Source organism: Cyprinodon tularosa, unplaced genomic scaffold (genome assembly GCF_016077235.1).
Source record: "Cyprinodon tularosa strain WSP-4 unplaced genomic scaffold, ASM1607723v1 ctg111, whole genome shotgun sequence".
Taxonomy (NCBI): Eukaryota; Metazoa; Chordata; class Actinopteri; order Cyprinodontiformes; family Cyprinodontidae; genus Cyprinodon; species Cyprinodon tularosa.
The window spans coordinates 492,501-513,954 of record NW_024037905.1 but is presented as its reverse complement, the minus strand read 5'-3'; the positions used below and the strand labels follow the sequence as shown (position 1 = coordinate 513,954).

Sequence of the window (21,454 nt, the reverse complement as noted above, 5' to 3'; positions counted from 1 at the left end):
AGAATCAGCAGTTTTTTATTTATATTTATGCAAAATCCTGATTTAGCATGGCTAAAAGCTGTGATACGTCACCGCACAATTATGGTCTACCTTATGGATGTCTCTGTATAGAATCCAATAAATGCTCTTGTCAAAATGTGAAAAACTTCCTATGACATTATTTTGCCTGATACTAATTCTACTCAAAATGCATGTGGGATTCTCTTATGATGCTTTATCCTAAAAACTTCACCAGTTTAAACAGTGCATATATCCATGTATCTAACAGCAATGCACAAACATTTATCAGATGGTTGGACAGAATGTTTTTTCTGTGCAGCATGCAAATTCATTCTTATTAATCTTGCTTGTTTAAAAATAATGCAAACATCTAAAATGCACAAGGTTTAGACCTTTAATATTTATATTTAGTAGAAAATATCTGGAGTTAATTTTAATTCCTCTCTCTGTCTCTTATGTCTTTAAACAGGAACTCTCTTAATTTCCCAGAGACTACAAACTTTATTACTATTCACTGACCATAAACTGTGAGGGATTTGGTGAAGATTCCTGAAACCGAACAACATTTCCCAAAAGGGATCTCCTTCCCATACAAAGAAAATATTCCAAATCTATGTCCATACAATTGTTGTTGTTTTTTCTTGAAAAAGAGCATATTAGTGGTGTAGACCTCATGTTCATTCAGTAGGTCCAGCATAGCCACAGTTTGTTGACTTTTTTTTAATTCCAAATTAATTTATTCCAATGGCTTTTAGCGATTAGGCATCATGTATACTATAGCTTTACAGTTTGATTCGATGTGTCTTTAGAGGTTAAGGAAATTATATTTATTGACACATATTTTGATGCTTTAATTTTTCAAATATTTTAATTACAATTATTTCAATTCTGTTTTGAGCTGTTATGTGGATACATTTGGCACTGTTTCCACTGGTGAAAGTTGTCTGTCATTCCTTTGTATGTATTTAACCTCTTTGTAAATTTATGTCAAAGTAAAATTGTTACACACTGTAAGCCAGTCTCTTTTTAATTTTTTGATTGTTATAAAAATCCATTACACATTGCAGAAAAAAAGCATGTGAACACACTGCTATTTTGCAAGTTTGCCCACTTAAAAATCATGGAGGGGTCTGAAATTCACATCGTAGGTGCATGTCCACTGTGAGAGATATATAAAAAAAAAATAGAAATAAAAATGTGTGTAACTATTTTGTAACTATTTATTTTTATGATACAGATGCAAATAAGTATTTGGAATCCTGTGAAAATCTATGTTAAATGAAGTGTTGAGCTATACTTTCTCTCATTAAAACGTCTTTAAACATATTTTGTGACAAGTGTATGGTATGGAAAAAACATTTGTACACTTGCCATCATCAGTTACTGCCACTGCTGGCAGAATAAAACACTGCAGCTGTAAACAACCCCACCCTCAATAGCCAAGAAAGTACTGGGTCTCAAAGGGACCAAATCCCAAGGGAAGGGAATTTACCCAGGTTAACTTTTAAGAAAACTCTACCTGAGCTTTTATAAGCTCCAGGGCTTTGTAGTAGGACTATAGAAAAGGGGTTAATTTTGAAGGTTTGCTTTGTTCAGATAATTTACCATGCTCCTGACTGCTCAGGTGTGAGTAAACCCTACAGCAAGAGCTTGAAAAAGTTCAGTCTAGGCAACTCGACATAAAGTTTTCTAAAAGATGTTTTGCCTCTCATCCAAGAGGCTTCTTCAGTTCTAACTAGTTCTAACTAGTTGGGAGCACTGAAATGAATATACTGTAGGTCTATGGCAAGACTATCTAGGGCCTTGTGGAAGAAGATTGTAACTGCTGATGATTCTAGGGGCCTGAAATCAAACATTTTATTGTTAACACAACAGCCAGTTGAGAGGTAAAGCACAACACCCCTACAGTGAAACTTGCCATGAAAACAGCTTCAGAGAGACAATGAAAAATAATTGAGCAAGATATATACAATTACATGACTGCAGAAAAAAATTACACCAATGCCTTTGGTATTAGCATTGTTATGAAACATTAAAGCCTACCTCAACAACCGCTTTATGGTCAGTTCTGTCAGAAAAGTGTTTAGAGCTACTCTCTCATAAACTAGAGTGGGGTCCCTAACAATGTTATTTATATCAATTTATTTGCAATATTCTATTTAAAAGGTAAAACAGTTTTACCCAGGTGAGCTGGGTAGAGACATTTTTTAACTAACTGAAAACAAATAACTTCCTTGATTCCTGCAAAATAAAAATTTGTGGCACTTAACAGGCACCTGGACTTCAAACTAGAGTGAAAAGAGACACCTTTAGGCATGACTCAATGGTAGGTTTCAGATGGTTTTCTACAAAGAAATGAAAAATAAATGAAAGTTTTTAATATTTTAACAACAACATGGCTTATGTAATAAGTTTCACGTTGCAGGTATTTATGCCAGGTGCTCCAGGTGGAAGAAATCGGATTAAAGAAATACAAAAAGTAATTCTCTATTCTCGTTATATCCCTTCTTTAAAAATTAATGCTTTAAAACATGAAAATGCAATTTCCTGGTGCCTGCAGAGCAGGTTTAAGATTTTGCACTTATTTTTTGTTGCAGCAACTGGCCTCTGGTGCTCAGGGTTACAGCAAATGGAGAGTAAGTGTGTGATCTGCAATGTAAAACACAAATATTTAGAATGTTTTTGAGTTATTTTCATTTTAAAAAATACACTCATTTCTATAATGAAACTTGCTTTTTCTAGACAGAAAAGCTCCTCAACAATGTCAACAGTAGAGAAATGGAAGAGAAAAAGTTATACAGTGAGATAAACAGAGAGGTAATATTTGGAGAAGATGATCTGACTGGAGGAGAGGGGGTAGCCGAACCAGGTGGATACCCAGAAACTGACCCGGATCCAGTCTATGAGGAGATAGAGGAGGAGAGGAGTGGCGACTATGACTGGGAGATGGAGGAAGATGTAGATCGGGAAAGGGAAAATGAAGAGGAAGAGGAGTTGGAGAGGCAAAGAGTGAGGGAGAGGTTGGAAATGGAAAGGGAAAGAGAGGAGCTGGAGAAGGAGAGGGAGGCTGAATATGAGATGGAGAAAGAGGAAGATGTGGATGGGGAGACGACGGAGCAGGACGTTGATAGAAACTTGGAAAGGGAGGAGTGGGAAAGGCAGAGTGCAGAGATGGAGAGGCAAAGGTTGGGGGGATACAGTGAAGAAACTGGACAGCCATCACCTTATCCTCCTGAGTACTTTTTTCTGAAGGTAAGAACACAAAAGTAAATCACCAAAGCACCCTAAGACACTGAATAAAATATTAAAGGTAAAGTGGAGGATTTTCGCTAATTTTTGAAAAGACCCGCCCCCTCTGATTAAATAAAATGCACATGCACAACCCTGCGCCAGAGAGGGAATGCCTATTAGAAAGCTGCATGAAGCTGACACCCCACCCACGTCAAAAAACTCTGCAAATAGACTTAATGGTTAGTGCAACGTTAGTGCAGATTTGTGCAGAAAAAAATATCGTTTGTGCTACTCTTGTTTAAGAGATATTAAAGATTATTTTTTAGGTCATCCAGAGGTCCTTTTTTAGGGCTTCATTTGTGCTGATTTGTGCAGTTAAAACGGTGATTTGTGCTATTTTAGTTTTTAAGATATAATCATTTTAATTTTTGGCTGCTGACGTCACCATCCCCCCATCAAGCTCCGATTTGATCCAAAGTGGTCTCATTTTTTAGTGCTTCGTTTGTGCTGATTTTAGCCGTTAAAACGGTCATTTGTGCTGCTTGCATGTCCGATTCAAACTATATTCTCTATAATTGCAGGTGATGATCACAACCGACTACATTTATTACACATCTACAACTAATTTCACCTGCTAATTTCACCTGCTGTTTCAGGCCGCTTTTTATCCTGTAAATTCTTGTCAGTAATTTAGTCTGGGACAAAAGTAAATTATATCTCACTGTCAACACTGGAAAGAAGGGAAGTCTTTTTAAAATGTTTCTACTGATAAATCAGTGTCATTATTATGAAGATTACCGAGCCTTTTTGTCCCCTTCTTATTAGATTATTTATATATTCATGCTAATTGGCAAAGTTCTCTAGGGAAACATGTTTTTATTGTTATTTTATTATATATATATATATATATTTTTTTTTTTTTTACTTTCCACTGTTATAAGAATACTTATTTTATACAGTGGCTTGGTTGCCCCATGCTGGAAAGGAAAGTAGTTATTCAACAACAGCAGTTGTTGTCCGCTGTCAGAACGCCTTGGTGGAAGAAGATGTGGCCAGATGCACTGTTTGGTCTAACCACTTTTCTCAAGAAAGCAGTTAATTTCATATATTTGACCGTTTTAACTGCACAAATCAGCACAAACGAAGCACTAAAAAATGAGACCACTTTGGATCAAATCGGAGCTTGATGGGGGGATGGTGACGTCATCAGCCAAAAATTAAAATGATTATATCTTAAAAACTAAAATAGCACAAATGACTGTTTTAACTGCACAAATCAGCACAAACGAAGCACTAAAAAAGGAGACCACTTTGGTTCAAATTGGAGTTTAATGGGGGGATGGTGACCTCTGGATGACCAAAAAAATAATCTTTAATATCTCCTAAACAAAAGTAGAACAAACAATATTTTTTTCTGCACAAATCTGCACTAACGTTGCACTAACCATTCAGTCTACTTGCAGAGTTTTTTGACGTGGGTGGGGTGTCGGCTTCACGCAGCTCTATTAGAACCATGCGAGAGCGTGCACAAGCCCATTTCTCATCGTGCACGCTCTGTTTAAAAGTTGCTGTTTGCATCGCTTACTTTCCAAAAGAAGATTTGCAATTTTTTCACCATGTCAGACTCACCACTTATTTTGTTGATCCACCTGGAGTAAGAACATCATCCGCTATACCTTTAATGATAAAACAATTTTTCATCATGAAATACGGTAGCTCACCCAAAATCTTAGAGGATCCTAATTTAAACATTTTTATTTCTATTGTTGTTCGCCTTAATAGCAGCACTTAATTTACATTAGATTTTATATTTTTTTAAAAGATTAGTGTATAATTGATACTCCGATTTAAATTTTTTCGAATAGAAAAAAAACCAAAACAGGTTTTTTAGCCACATTGCTAGCATACTCAATTGAGATTTAGGTTTGTGTTTTAAATTTCAGAATATACATGAAATCCATACTTAGATCTATTTACTCATGTGGCAAATAGCAATTTATCTATTTTTTTAATGGCATTGAATGTGTACTTTGCATGATTAAACTCAAATATTTCATAGATGGGTTTAGCAGTTCGGAAAAAATATGTTTTAATGTAATACATATGTGTTTCCAAAATAGTAAAAAAAAATCCACTAGACTTTTGTTTCCTAGTGGATTCTTTTTTTTTTTTTTTTTTTTACTTTTTTGGAATGACTATGACATGGATGACTGAGAATCTTCACCAGCACACATACAGTATGTTTGTTTTTCTACTGCAGGGGCACCCAGGTGAAAATGGGAAACCGGGACCAAAGGTGACTACTGATTTTTATTCATATTTATATGAACTGGTAAATACACTGCCCAACAATCTATCCTTGAAAAGATAAAGATAGACATTATATATTAACTTTTTTTTTTTTTTAAATCACTTTTAACAAGAGTTGTGAACATTTTACTGCTAATTGATAATTGTTGAGATGTTTCATAAAATTTATGGCATCCATGACTCTTATGTTGGGCTGAGTGAGTTAGGTCTGTGATCAATAATTTTGTATCAAACGATTTTAGAGATTTTTAAACCAGAAGCACAGAGATTAACTAATTTAACATCATTATCAGATTTGATATAAGCTCAGTTAACACATTTTAAGCAGAGATATAATAGAATTGTCTCAATAAATTTAAAACCTTAGTTTTCACATAGATGTTACGGAATCCATTAATTTGTGAAATGAATCGATGTTTATGACAAAGAGGAAGATTATGCCATTGCTGAAGGAGCAAATTGTGTCTCTCTGTATCAATCACAGGTTTATTACACACATCATAGGAGTGGTTCTATAGAACTGTGACATAAGGGTTTTTAGTGAGAGAACCCAGAGATTGATGCATATTTTCTTTAAAGAATAGAACGTATCCTTTTTTCATATCTTGACCTCAACAGATCAGGTCATGCATTTCTAAATTTTGTTCTAAAACTGGAACTCTTTATTTGCAGCTTTTACATACAAAATAAATGTATAAAGATAATAAATGTGTAACCTATATAGCCTTTGAAAAATCTAAGTATCACAGGATGAGTTGATTTAATAGTCAAACAGATTACTATATTATTCTTTTGGACTGGATGGCTGTCAAGATCGGATTAACAAATTTGACCCACATGCAGAAAAACCACTCAGAGAGCACGGAAAAAGTTAAACAGGTTTATTGAAGGCGCTAACAGGAGTTGGATCTGGAACACAGTGAGCAGGTGACCCGGAACTGGAAGTGAGAAGGGAAGTTCAGTGGTCAGTTCAGGTACTTTGGGAATCTTGGAAGCTCTGAGATTTGCAAGGTGAGGAACTCACGTTTGTGGGGGGTCTTGTCAGTCCTTGAATCCAGACTGTGTTGTTAATCCAGAGAAGGGAGCAAACGTTGGAGGGCGGACAGGTAGTCTAGCGTTGGATCTGGAGCAGCAAAGGAGCGGCCTGTCACTCAGATTTCAGATGCCAAAAATAACAAACACTCTGGTGTCGAAGTAGTGACAGTCCACTGCTCAAACACTCCTCCAGATAATGATCCAACAAGCCGCAGGTGTGCATGAAGAGACAGCGAAGAGAGGTCACCTCCTGGTGGTGGACACACAAATAGACCACACAACTGGATTCCTAACAATGGCAGCATCTTGTTTTATTTATATACAGTTATAAAAGCATCATTAAGTAAATTGATAAATAAAACAACGGAATAATGCATCCTTTTAAATCAAACAACACATTTTTCTATATTAAATTGCCTTGTCAAATTAATTCAATTCAGTTTATCTATATAGCGCCAATTCACAACACGTCATCTCAAGGCACTTTACAGTTCACCAGATCATCCAGTCAGATTGATTCAAAGTTTCCTATTTAAGGAAAACCAGTTGATTGCATCAACTCATTGACTCTTCAGCAATCCCTCACACTAAGCATGCTTGAAGCGACAGTGGAACCCCAGTCGGCCATCTGCTGAGGCCGACTGGGGTTCAAGAAGACAGAAGCAGAGATATAGTAAAAGCAGAGATTTTATTTTATTTAACCTTTGTTTTACCAGGAAGTCCCATGAGATAAAATCTCTTTTTCGAGGGAGACCTGGGAGATACAAAAGGCAACTGTAAAATAGCTCCGCAAGTGTCTCTATCCAGGAAACTCCCATGCCAGGCAGACAAGCTCTGAGGCAGCTCCCATCTCAGAGGATAAAGAGGGCACATCTAGCCAGCCACAGTCAGAGAAACAGGACTATACTGAAAAACAGGCCGATCTCGAACATCTAAATTAGACAAGCTATGTACAAGACAATGTATATTTTTTATCCCTTTTGCATTACAGGGAATTTGTAAGACCTGTGCAATTCAAAAAACTTGGAATTTTTTGTTAGGCCACATAAAATGTATTATTTCAAGCCCAAATTGAAACGACAGTCCCTCCCTTGATGAGTGCAAATGTCTTGTTAAAACTGTCATTAGGGTGTAAAAGGGCATCAAGACAGTTTAGCGTCTAGTGTAGCAACATTTTGATTGAAATGTTTATTATTTTGATAAGCATAGAATTATGTGAATGGATGATAACAGGTCATCAGAGATGAACTGTGCATTAAGCAGTTTAGTCATATGAAGCAGCGCACTAAGCAGTTATGAAGATATATTTATACAGGAAACCCTTTTTGTTGTGTTAATCTAGCTTGTCATTTCCTGGATAGTTCGTGGCACCCATCAGTGTGGCACAGAGTTCAGCTTTCCTTTTATTACCCGAAGCGTCATGCCTATTTTCTGATTAGTAACTATCTGGATATTGTGTTGATTGACATCATGTAAAAGACAGATGATAGTTCATCAGGTGGTTGGATATTTTAGTCCAGACACATTTAAAGAGCCAACGCTGCCTATCCTGCTACAACAGACGTGATCCAATTTAGAAGCATGTTTTTCAGGTTTAGGGCATCTTTATTTAAAAAAATGGTAAAAATTGAATTTAACTCAATAAAAAAATAAGAACAAACAAACAAACACTGCCTCAGGGAAGTATATTACATCAATCTTTTCTGCATTAATTTAAAACTTTTATAATTTCCCAACCATGACCTAAATGCTTTTTGCTGCAAGATGAAGGAGCACATAGAAGACTGAACTATGTGGTGGATGCTATGGTATACATTAAGCCTTCTTCATCATTTATCATATTAAAATGCATGGTACAGTTACACATTCAACCTAGAGATGGCTGTCTACCCAAAGTGGAGAAGGACACCATTATCAGGGTTCGGTTTGAGGTTAGAGGACCCAAATACAGAGGCTGAGAGGCAGGGGTGAGTTCTTGCGGTTGTTTTAATGTATTAACACAGGTAACATAGGCAGGAATCCAAAAATCCAACATGAAAAATGTTAAACAAACCAGAAACATGGTGTCACATGCTTGTCAGGAGGCCAAGCAGTCTTGGAGGTGGGACCCAAACTGGTTGAAAGAAGAACATGCTTTGTAGAGTTTTCAGCAGACAAAACTTTAATTTCTTCTTGTACAGGACATCAACCAAACCACACCAACCAAAAACAATGGCAGACATGTTTCTTAAATAGAGGAGGAACTAAATTGGAAGAAACCATTTTTAAAAGGCTGTTCAGCTTCACAATAAGAAGAAAAGGAAATTTTGGTTTAAACAAACAACTACTTAAGAAATACTTTTACCAATCAATACAGAAACAAATATTTTAATTCAATCCAAACAAATACTCAAACTCAATAAAGAAAACACCATACATCAGATCAATCTCCCCTCTCTTAAATTATCCAATGGTACAGTCCTGTACACACCTGCTTGGAGAGTGAAACAGCAGAGGTGAGTATTTCAAAATATTGTAAATCTTTAAGCCATGAATGTCCCTTTTATGAATAGTTAAACAAAAACAAAATATTGTAAAGTGAAATCAATTTACCTTTTTACAAATATGAAAACAAGATGTGGCCAACCAAAGAACCACAACCCAAACAAATCCAGTTCACCCAAAACAACAAAAATAAACCAATGTAGAAAACCAGATCCTGTGTTTAGCTGCTACTTTGGCCAATATACAAGTAACAATGGCCCATTGTTACACATGGAGACATCAGGGGGAGAGAGCATGTGGAGTCAGGCAAAGGCGAGGAGAGACGAGGTAAGACGAGAAACCAGCACTGCGGAACTGCACAAGGAGTATATTTAAGGTGGAACAAAGAGAGGACTAACAAGCAGATTGGGAGCAGGTGTGAAGAGAGGAGTCTAGGAAGAAGCTAGGGAAAAGAAGTCCAACACACAAGAGGGCAACAAATTACACCTAAGAACTCAAATATATCCAGAAAATACAACAAAATAGAAATTAAACCAATGAAACTAGAAAACATGGAGCAAAGTAAAACAAAACACAACCAAGAACGTGACAACCATTGGTTTAAGAAGCAACGTGGTAGCAATGTAAGAGTTGCAAAGATCCAAAGCTTAGGACTGGGCAGTTGAATTCTTAGGCATAGATGAACAAAGTCTTTATGCAGGAAATTCATATGATTTTCCATTTGCAGTTTGCCACAAGCTATGTAAGGGAGGTGGCAAATCAAACCATGCAAAACACCCTGTGTAGTGAAATCTACAAAGACTGAAATAACAGGGGTTCACTTTCCAGCATGACATCATTTATTGCCAGAGGTACAGCGGATTGATTTAAATAAAAACATTGTAATATTCAAACCAGACTTTAGTTCAAGAATCTGTACCAACACCTCGAGATAGATTTTTATAGACACTCTCCGTCCAATCAGAACACCTAGAGCTGTTTTCACTAAAACAACATAGAAACGCATTGATTTTTTCTGTTAAATAATTAGCTATTGTTGGAGGTCAGTTGGTGGCTTTGGATATCAATACTACAAGATTAAAGTTGCCTTAAAATAAATGTAGACCTCTCTTCATGTATTTGTTATAAAATTCTTGAAAAATAATGTTCCCTCATCCATTAATTTCAGCTCTTACTGAAATAGATTAACTTTTAATACAAACCTGATAGAATACCTTTGGGTTTATGGTTGTAAATTGACAAATAAAAATAGAAAAACAGTTATAATGTGATTATTTTTGATGAGTCATGTTTATTCTTGCACATATTATACTGAAGTCAGTGTGGTTATCATCATGTGGACATAAACCAAGATCAATATTTGCTGCATGAAATGGGCCACCAGTTCATAAAAATATAATGGCTATCGGAGCTCAGGGAGAGCATGTCTCCCGTCTCGCCTGTCAGTAACACCATCCTTTGATGTCTCTGCTCTATTTCTGTATGACTCTGAGACAGATTAAAGCAGACATTAATAATTCCCCTTGTTAAACATGCTGACAACCCTTGTTTTTTTGTGTAATTCCTTTGAATTTGCTGATTTGGGTAAAATAAAAAGTTGTCATTCTTCATTTAATTTCTTCAACTAAGCAATCTTTTTTTATACTTTTCAGGGTGAAATTGGTGAAAAAGGACAAAAGGTAAAGCTTTTGGTAAAATTGTATCACCACATGTATTTGTTGTCAATATATTGGAGACAATTACCTGTTTTTGTTTTTTTTAGGGTGAGCCAGGCATTGGCCATAGAGGACCAGAGGGACAAGCTGGTCCTCCAGGGCAAAAGGTAAAAAAATCCCTCCCTATTATATAGTAAACATACCAACATTACTCCATCAAATAATTGACAACTTACTTCTTGGAAGTTAAATTCTTAGAACATCAATTCATCCATGCAGTCTTCTATAACATTTGTTTTAATTAATTTTCTCACTGCAGTTTTAATTTGGGGAAATTAATTGGTCCTGTGGCTCACCCCCACGTTTTTAACTTGTGCTTGAGCTTTTCATTCGCTAGAATGACTTGAGCTGAATCCAATTATTCAAATGTGATGAAGGAGCTTAATAATCACGTTGCATGTAATAAGTGGTTATCTGAGTGTTTGTCTTGTAATCTTTCAATTCGTAAGATTTTATCTTATCTCATATTGGTTTGCCATGCTCCCTCAGGGTGAGCCAGGAGAACCAGGACCTCCAGGAGCGCAGGGCATCCAAGGTATTCGTGGAAATGCAGGAATTCATGGCTCCCCAGGATTTAAGGGGAATCCAGGTGACCCAGGAGAACCAGGCAGAGATGTAAATCCTCATAAAAATAGTAACAAAAGCACTTTGAGCTAATCTCTCTGTTGAATAAATCTGCATATTTGATATTTATTTTCTATAAATGTATATAGACTTTATTCTATAAAGATTTTCTATAAATGTAGGGTGAACGGGGTAAAAGAGGGAAGAATGGATCATCTGGACCTCCAGGACCTAGAGGGCCACCAGGACCTGATGTATAAAAATACTTTCCTTTATCTCATATTCTTATCTTTTCATTTCAGTTTTATTAAGAGAACAAGATAGGACACCCTATATAAGCCTGTTGTATATAACAATAGATGAATTTAAAATAATTCTAATACATTTTAACAGAAAAAACTTGTCAAATAACTAAAACTGAACAAATAACTAAAACTGGTCAAACAAACAAACTTTATCAGGCATACACGGAATATCAGGCCCTTACAAATATGGCACAAGTTTGTAAGTTTAGTAAGGGGATTGATGAAGTTGTAAATTATCTGAAATCAGTCAGAATTGAAAATATTTTGTAACTAGAAGGCATCCAAATCCATCTGACTATATTCCATAGGGGTAGGATATACAAGAAGTTACAAAAGGAAGTTTCCAAAACTCCTAAAAAGAAATCACAGGACTTGTGTGATCAGGTAAAGACCACAGGAATTTAACTTAAATAGAAGGAGGAAACAAATATCCAATTTTCAGGGAAGAAAATATTATACCAGCTGTGAGTTATGGAGATTGATTAGGGATGTCTTGGGGAAGCTTTGCTGCTGTAGGATCTGGCAAGATTACCCTTATATAATCCACTCTGAAATCCTGTATATCAGAAGATCCTTGAGAAAAATATGTGACTTTCTAGGGAGAAAAATAAGATTTACAACAGACCTGAACAACTGAAACATACACATGTGGACGAAATAATTGGTACCGCTCTGTAATGGCGGAAAAAAACAACAATTTTCACAGAAATAATTTGAATGAATGAATAGGAATTTATTTGAGACAATTTGACAAACAACAATAAATGAATAAACCAAATACACACAAAAGAGACTAGTTAACATAAACCAAACGAAACACCAATATCCAAAGTACCTAAATTCACCTGAACATAAATAGAAAAAAAAACCTCCACCAAATAAACCTGTCAGTATGTACAGCCAGAGAAATGACATTGGTTGAAAATTGACAGATTCAGTTAGAATCTGACACAAGTAATAATAAATAAAATGTTCTATAAAAAGGAACAAATTATAGTAAGACATTGTTTTTCAAATGCTTGTAATGCTTCAACAGAGTGATAAAAATAAAAAATAAAAAAAACATGAAACCTAGAGGAAAATGATGGTACCCTTAACCTAATGTTTAGGTGCACAACCTTTAGAATCAATCACTGCATTAAAAAAATATCCTGTAACTTTTCATGAAAAGTTTGAAGGCTTCCTTTTCCAGACATGTTTCAGCTCCTTCAGAGATGCTCAATATGATTTAGGACAGGAGCCTTTCAAGTTTGTTTAACGGTTTCCTCTTAGTCATTCTCTGGTGTTTTTAGTAGTGTGTCAGTATTTTGTTGCAAGACCCATGACACCAAGCTTTCTGACACTGGGTAGCACATTTCTTTCTAGAGTTCCTCAATGGTCTTTAGATTTCATTGTACCCTGCAGAGATTCAAGACACCCTGTGCCAGATGAAGCAAAGCAGCCCCAGTGCACAGCAGAGCTTCCTCCATGTTTCACAGTAGGGACAACGTTCTTTTACAGTATTGATATGCTTCATTTTTCTGACTTTGAACAGAGAGCTGATGTGTCTTTTGCAAAAAGTTACATTTTTGTCTTAGTCTATGACATTCAATTTGTGACTTGTCTACATGCGTTCCTACAAATTTTAGTTCTTATGATTTGTTTTCAATAATAACTCCTTGAGTCCACTTTCGTTCGAACAACGGGGGATGGTACGATCTGACGCCAATGGTTTTAGAGCTTGAAGTTTACCTTTAATCTCTTTAAAAATTTTCAGGGATCTTTTTTTACCATGTTACAATCTCTCTGATTCATCAGTTTTACTCATCCAAGGAGGTTGGCTGCAGACATATGGATCTTAAATTTCTGAATAATATGTGCAATTTTAGCCATCATCTGCTTGAAAATGGTCTTATAGTCCATCCATCCATCCATCCAACACGTTAAATCTAAGTGAGGTCACGAGGGGTTCTGGTTCTTCAGGCGTCAATGGGCGAGAGGCAGGGTACACCCTGGACAGGTCGCCAGTCCCCCGCAGGGCAACAAAGAGAAGCACACACTCACACCTAAGGAGAATTTAACCACCTAAGCTCAATTAACTTAACAGTCATGTTTTTTGAACCAACACATGCACAGGGAGAACATGTAAACTCAATGCAGAAAGACCCCAGGTCGGGGATCGAACCCTGAACTCTTGCTGCAAGGCAGCAGTGCTACCCAGCCGGTCTAATAGGCTTTACCTTTAATTTGCTAGTTTATAGTTTTTTTCAATTCTCCTCAGAGAACGTTTTCCTTTGCTTGCTGTAGTCCATGTTGAGTGTGGTATACACCATGCCACCAAACAGTATAGCTGCTAAGTTTGAATTCAGTGGCTGCATCCTCTGAAGGCCAGATTTGTTGGCCGATTACTTCGTAGCGCAATGCCTTGGCCTGTTTTGATTGGAAGACTCCTATTTATGGGGCCGATGAATGCAGCCTTCTTTTTGCCCATTTTGTCCTACATAGCCTTGGGTATCCCCTGATTCATTGCAAGTGCAAGCAGGCCAGCTGCTCTGTGCTCAGAGGAAAAGGGGAAATGGCCCCAAACAGTGGTGAATATTGTAAGTGCAGTTTAGTATAATACAAGTATGTAAATAGTTCTGTCTGAAATTAATGAAACTAGGTGCTTTAAATAGTTATTGAGTCGGATATGTGGTGGGTTATGTTTGGTTTATTGAAAGTTTTTTTTTTTCCTTCCCTGTTGAAATTAGTTTGGCTGACATTTAAGCAGAGATTACAATATATGTGCAGTGTGGGGACTATAAATCTGATATTCATGACAATGGTACTGCTGCTGAAGCTCCTCAACAATGTAATTAGCAAACAGAACAGTAATGAGAAGTTTGGTACTCATTCTTTACCTGCTTTTTGTGTCAACTGTCATGGTTGCCAGGCAACAGAGCGCACGCGCATGAAAGCCCGAGAAGGCTGGACCTGTTTGAATCCATAACCAAACTCTTCCGAAGTCCTTATTTTCATGGACCTTAAAGGACCCCAACACAGATAGACTGGGTCCTTGGAGGATGCAGCCTCTGAAATCGAAAACACCCGTGACTGCTTGAACCCCTTTATATAGCCCCACTGACTGATTACAAGATTAACACCTGTGATGCCAATTAGTAGACACACCTTGATTTCACATGTTCCTACTGTCACAGTGTTTTCAGTTTTTTTCCAGAGTTTCCATTATTTTTGTCAAGACCTGTTTAATGGGTTTATTTTTTTTATTATTCTGTTGAAGCATGGTTAAAAAGCAATGTCTGACTTTAATTTGTTCATTTTCATAGAAGTTTTGTTTAATATTACTTTTTTCAGATTCAGGGCGTTTCTGTGACCAGTGTACGATTTTCTTTAATTAAAAGAGGGATAACAACAATTTTGTCTACAAGTGTACCAGTAAATTCAGCAAGGAAGGATTGGCTGAAAACTAAGACGTCAAGTCCTAAAGCCAAATTCTGGGTCTTATTAAGATTCTGTACGGTGACTTGAAACTGTCTTTACATGAAAGACACTTCTCAAACACCTCTCAGGCGAATTCAAGGATTCAAGGGGCAAACATTCCTTAGACCGATGTCAGAGACTGATTGATGGTTACATGAATCATCTTACTGAAGTTATCTCACCCAAAGGCTGGCTTTAATACATTCCAGCATTATGCATCAGAAGTAAGCTCATCATAAAGCACCTTTTTTTTAAGTAAAACAACTTAATTTTTCTTAGTTCAGGTACCTCACCTTATTTAAGTTAAACTAAACATCAATATAGCAACATTGGTTTATAAACAGATTAAGAATTAATAGGGTGTCCTATTTTCTTTACATTAATTGTTTAGGTTTTTGCTATCATGTAAAATTAGCAGTTTTTTAACCAGTTTTAACCTTTTACAATATCATATCTAAGTGGACCACATGAAAGCTAAAGTTTTCATCTCCTCTTTTAAGGGTCTTCCTGGATTACCTGGTGTTAAAGGAGAAAAGGTATAAACACAGTCCTTGGTTGCATTGCAAAAATCATAAATTTTTGATTTTGATTTCCAGATTTGCAGTATAAGTTAAAAATTTCAGCCTCACAGTCTAAATAATGAGAATGTAGTGAATTCTCTTCCCAGCCAGAGTACAATGGTAATTAAAACTGGCATGGAAAACACTTAAAGTCTGCATAAACCACATATACAGTATGCACCAATGCTTTGGATATTATTGAACCACTGTGCTCACGCTACACTTTGTCTGTTCTTAAATACATTTCTTTAGTGTTTGAATGCATGAAAATCAACAAAATCTACAAGGCTTATTTTGTATTTTATTCTACTGATTAAAATGTTGTGTGTTTTTATTCTGCTATGGCAAGTCTGAAACTGTTGTTCGATGCTTAGAAGCCCCTCATAATTTTTTCCCTTATTTTTTGTAAAGAAACATTTTTTTACCGGTTTGATACCCATGGCATAAGCATTGTGATCTTTATAGCAAATAACAGCAGGTTGTCTTGTAGCACCTAACCCTAACCTTAGTCCAAGTCTAGATAAGATTTAATCATTGAGGCATCAAGGCCAAACCAACTGACTATTTACAGCAGAATTCCTGAAACGATAATATTTTCATTGCTGCAACCATTCTTATAAAATGTACTTGTTTCAGCTCATTAGTATATAAACTAAAAGCTTCAGACTTACTGGTTGCACTGTCATGTCTAGTTTATCATCTAGGTGCACTGCAACAAGTGAACAAAAACTTGTGTTTAAGCATAACCTGTACTACATGCCACTTAACCTGGGAATCTGACAAACTGTTAATGAACAGAAAATCCTAAAGTGTGAAATACATCCAGCTACACAATACCTGGTTTATCATTACATGCAGATAGTGTGAGTGAAGGTAGCAGGTGGTGATCTAGGACTTAACTCAAAGCTTTTTTTCTGTCATTGTTACTGTAGAGGCAAAAAAACACATGTACATACACTATATTGCCAAAAGTATTTGCTCACCTGCCTTGACTCACATATGAGCTTAAGTGACATCCCGTTCCTAATCCATAGGGTTCAATATGACATCGGTCCACCCTTTGCAGCTAGAACAGCTTCAACTCTTCTGGGAAGGCTGTCCACAAGGTTTAGGAGTGTGTTTATGGGAATTTTTGACCATTCTTCCAGAAGCGCATTTGTGAGGTTGCACACTGATGTTGGACGAGAAGGCCTGGCTCTCAGTCTCCGCTCTAATTCATCCCAAAGGTGTTCTATCGGGTTGAGGTCAGGACTCTGTGCAGGCCAGTCAAGTTCATGCACACCAGACTCTGTCATCCATGTCTTTATGGACCTTGCTTTGTGCACTGGTGCACAGTCATGTTGGAAGAGGAAGGGGCCAGCTCCAAACTGTTCCCACAAAGTTGGGAGCATGGAATTGTCCAAAATGTCTTGGTATGCTGAAGCATTCAGAGTTCCTTTCACTGGAACTAAGGGGCCAAGCCCAGCTCCTGAAAAACAACCCCACACCATAATCCCCCCTCCACCAAACTTTACACTTGGCACAATGCAGTCAGACAAGTACCGTTCTCCTGGCAACCGCCAAAACCAGACCCGTCCATCAGATTGCCAGATGGAGAAGCGCGATTCGTCACTCCAGAGAACGCGTCTCCACTGCTCTAGAGTCCAGTGGCGGCGTGCTTTACACCACCGCATCCGACGCTTTGCATTGCACTTGGTGATGTATGGCTTGGATGCAGCTGCTCGACCATGGAAACCCATTCCATGAAGCTCTCTGCGCACTGTTCTATAGCTAATCTGAAGGCCACATGAAGTTTGGAGGTCTGTAGTGATTGACTCTGCAGAAAGTTGGCGACCTCTTCGCACTATGCGCTTCAGCATCCGCTGACCCCGCTCCGTCAGTTTACGTGGCCTACCACTTCGTGGCTGAGTTGCTGTCGTTCCCAAACACTTCCATTTTCTTATAATACAGCTGACAGTTGACTGTGGAATATTTAGGAGCGAGGAAATTTCACGACTGGATTTGTTGCACAGGTGGCATCCTATCACAGTTCCACGCTGGAATTCACTGAGCTCCTGAGAGCGACCCATTCTTTCACAAATGTTTGTAAAAACAGTCTGCATGCCTAGGTGCTTGAATTTATACACCTGTGGCCATGGAAGTGATTGGAACACCTGATTCCAACAATTTGGATGGGTGAGCAAATACTTTTGGCAATATAGTGTATGTTATCAAAACCCTATAATCATCTAATCTTACCATTTGTATGTACAGGTTCCAAGTAAAAATATTTATCTGTTTCATTTGCATTATGCGTGGCATCACCTTTGCAAATCCCATTGATTTTCTGACTCATACTGTGGTTCAAAATCTCATTCCTGATTTGGTCTCTGATTTCTGATCCCTGTCAAACACAATTAACTATTTCACTGCTCACTAAAGAGCTGTTGGAGTTGAACACTGCATATAATTTTTTAGTTTTTAAGAGTTCTTTTATTATTATTATTCTCTGTTAAATAATAATAAACACACAATTGTGTCATCAGGGTGATGGCATTCCAGGACAGCCTGGTGCTAGAGGGTTGCCTGGTCCACCAGGGAGAACGGTGAGCTCTTTCATACAGTGTCTCATCTTCTCTTGATCCAGTTTAAGTCCTTATAGGTATTTCTTTATGAGATATCAATTTATGATGATTGTTACATTCCTTTTTAGGGGGAAAAGGGCACACCAGGCAATAAAGGAACTCCGGGTCATATTGTGAGAATCTTTTAAATTCTTCATAATACTGTAGCAAACATTCTTCTCTGTTTGTTCGATTCTTTTGCTTTTTTATTTCTTCTAATTAGGGTCCAAAAGGCTTACGTGGTAGCAAAGGAGAAAAGGTGAGAGGGCATTTACATCAAGGAGATCTTTTGAAATGAGCTCCTGGCTGCCCCCTTATCTTCATGCATGTTTGAATGGAATTAAGGGTTTAAATAATTTCTTATATTAAAATTTATCATTAAGGAAAGGTTATGTTGCATGATACATTATTATAGATAAAGGGCTTAGTTTGTTGTGATTTATTTTAGATTGCTTGTTATGTGATGAAAACTTAAAAAAAAAATGCAGCAATAGAAAAATAATGTTGACACTGTAGAGAGCCATAAAACATCTGAATACTATGATTTTATTCCAAAGAAACACAAATAACTAAAAAAAATAAATTAAAAAAAAAGTGGATTCATGGATCATTCCCTCCAGAAAAGGGGACTTGATTGAAACTGCAACCTTGTTGCTTAAACATTCTCCAAATGGATTTCAAAACATTTTGGTGATGAAAGCAGAGTTAAAGTAGCTGCTTAATGATGCTTTAGATAAATACTTATGTTGTAATTAAACCAGATTTGTCACTTTAATGATGACAGGTGATGTGATGAGTATGTTTCTATTGTATTATGACTCACGGTTATCATTGAGGTTAGATGGCAGATTAAGGATAATATATCAAATAGAAATGTAGACATTTTGTAGGAAAGTTATCTGATAAACAAGTCAAAATAAATCCACGATTGTGTTTGCATGCAGACTTTAAGACTTGCCTTTTCAGTAAAGTAAGCTCAGAGAGTAAAGTGCTTGAGAAGTTTTTATACTGCTTTGGAAAACATGCTTTGCCCTTTCTTTAAAGCAAAAGAATTAAAAGTTTTACATTTTACATTAAAAGCCTCTTAAAGGTATAGGGGAGGATTTTTGCATATTTTTAAAAGGCCCAGCTCCCTCCACTTAAAAAAAAAATGCACATGCACAAACTGTATCTGCTCTCGAGACAGAACGCCTATTAAACGCGTGCGACAGCAGGCATGAGCCCATTTCTCTTCATATACGGTCTGTTTAAAAATTGCTGCTTGCGTTGCTCATACAAGCTTTTCTTTTTTTCCAAAATATTTTTATTAAATTTTAACACACACTGAACTATAGTACAGCACAGTATATATCAACAAATCTAAACATACACCAAATTAAGATTACAACAATATAACAGAAAGAACAAAACTATAAATGATAAGAAAAAATTAATACATAAAATATAAAATGAAAAAATAAATAAATAAATAAAATGCTTCTCAGTTGATATCAGTATCGCTTACACTTGACATCCCATTACCTCCACCCTCTTCCAGAAAGGACAAGAATGGGTACCATATCTCCTCAAATTAGTTACATTTACCTTTTAATATATAAGTTATTTTTTCCATGGCCACGTTAGTTGCCATTTCTTTTAGCCAGTTAATTTACATGTGTTGTTTGGACTTTTTTCCAAAACAGCTATAAGACACTTGTAGCAAACACATGTCAAGAACGCTCATACAAGCTTACTGTGTCTGAACTTCCGACCTAAATCCCTCAATTACAATATAGATCGGGGACTATATCTTGGACTTTTTAATGAACTCATTTAACTTACTGTTCGGACAGATGATCACTATTTTTTGCTCCCCGTTGGTCATGTAACTCCTTGTCCACTGTGCTGTGTCGCGGGGCGACAGCAGGCCGCTGTGACAGCAAATTCCATAATGCTTTATGAGGAGAGTAGAGAATTCCGGGATATATCTGCCTCTTTTGAGGCCCTTCTTTTCTTCTCATACACTTTGTTGACACTTTTTCTCTTACGCCCCTCGGCCATTTTCAAAGAACTGCGATGAGAAAAGCAGGCTTCAATAACTGTCTGAAACCGTAGCTCACCACACATTTACGCCTGAAAGTGCGCAGGCACAGAAAAAGATAGCTAATCGGAACAGCACGTAGGAAGGTCTTACGTAAACATATCACTAGAATGATTGACATTTAGAAGGACCGCTTATTTAGATGATCCACCCGGAAAAAGAAAATCCTCCACTACACCTTAAAGGAAAGTTTTAATAATTATTTTGGTTGGTACATTTATAAATATATTAAGATGCAGGAATTGGGTGGATCCAAACTAAGAAACCAAAACTTAACTGTTTTCCTTCTAAACCTGCTAAAAATGCAAAAAACTATATAGAAAGAATGATGACTGAAAAGGTTTTATCTGTAGATAAACCTATGCTTTTATTAATAAAAAATGTAATATGGTAGGTATGCATTTACAGGATTTTTTTCCAATTCAATGATTATATCAGCTCTTTAAATCTATGGTAGGAGTACCAATCAATTTTTAATACTACTTTCTGCAAATTACTTGAACGTTACCGAAGGGGAAGACATAAACACAGTTTACTCTGCAGCCAAGCAGTGAATCTTTAATGTCTGCATACTGTATATATACTTTTTTTTGTAAGTCTTAACTCAAGCTACTCTGTTTTACTATTTTATTTCTCATTTTCATTTTTTATTTATCTTATTTTTTTTATTTCAGTGAGGTCAATGTTTGTAAGAATTATGTGCAACTAAACGTTTTCAGATTTTTTACATTTGAAGTGTTCGATCATGTTGATAGTTGTTATAACAGCTGCAAAGAATTATGAAATAAGCAAGAATGTTTGCTCAATGGTGAATATTTCTTTTGAGAAAACCTGTTTGGAAGATGTCAGTTACAGAGGTGCTTCTTTGCAGGGAGATCGTGGGGTACCTGGACTAAGAGGAGAAAGGGTATCTAATTCAACACACTGCACTATATTCCAGTTTACATTTTGGTAAATAGGTTAACTTGTTTATTACAAAGAGGAGGTTGGATTTACTATTTGTTTTAAGTCTAAATCAATTTCTGACATGACTTCTCAAATGAATTCCCTCCTGTAGGGGAGTGTGCTTCAGATTCAGGGACCTCGTGGTTTCAAGGGTTTCAAAGGG

General features: G+C 36.7%; 1 protein-coding gene across 4 annotated transcripts in view; it reads left to right on the top strand.

The window, feature by feature from the left end:
• col7a1l (collagen type VII alpha 1-like) overlaps positions 1-21,454 on the top strand; it is a 117,975-nt gene that overhangs the window by 73,116 nt on the left and 23,405 nt on the right. For 3 of the 4 annotated variants that reach the window (XM_038298502.1, XM_038298488.1, XM_038298495.1), the window contains 13 exons: positions 2,273-2,326; positions 2,426-2,479; positions 2,598-2,636; positions 2,743-3,252; positions 5,492-5,527; positions 10,713-10,739; positions 10,823-10,882; positions 11,265-11,390; positions 11,522-11,593; positions 15,604-15,639; positions 18,189-18,248; positions 18,356-18,400; positions 18,490-18,579. In XM_038298502.1, the coding sequence (XP_038154430.1) occupies positions 2,273-2,326; positions 2,426-2,479; positions 2,598-2,636; positions 2,743-3,252; positions 5,492-5,527; positions 10,713-10,739; positions 10,823-10,882; positions 11,265-11,390; positions 11,522-11,593; positions 15,604-15,639; positions 18,189-18,248; positions 18,356-18,400; positions 18,490-18,564 (1,194 nt within the window). In that variant the 3' untranslated portion in view covers positions 18,565-18,579. Of the gene's footprint in view, positions 1-2,272; positions 2,327-2,425; positions 2,480-2,597; positions 2,637-2,742; positions 3,253-5,491; positions 5,528-10,712; positions 10,740-10,822; positions 10,883-11,264; positions 11,391-11,521; positions 11,594-15,603; positions 15,640-18,188; positions 18,249-18,355; positions 18,401-18,489; positions 18,580-21,217; positions 21,254-21,403 lie in introns of those variants that run through there. The other variant, XM_038298510.1, reaches the window with a different exon arrangement.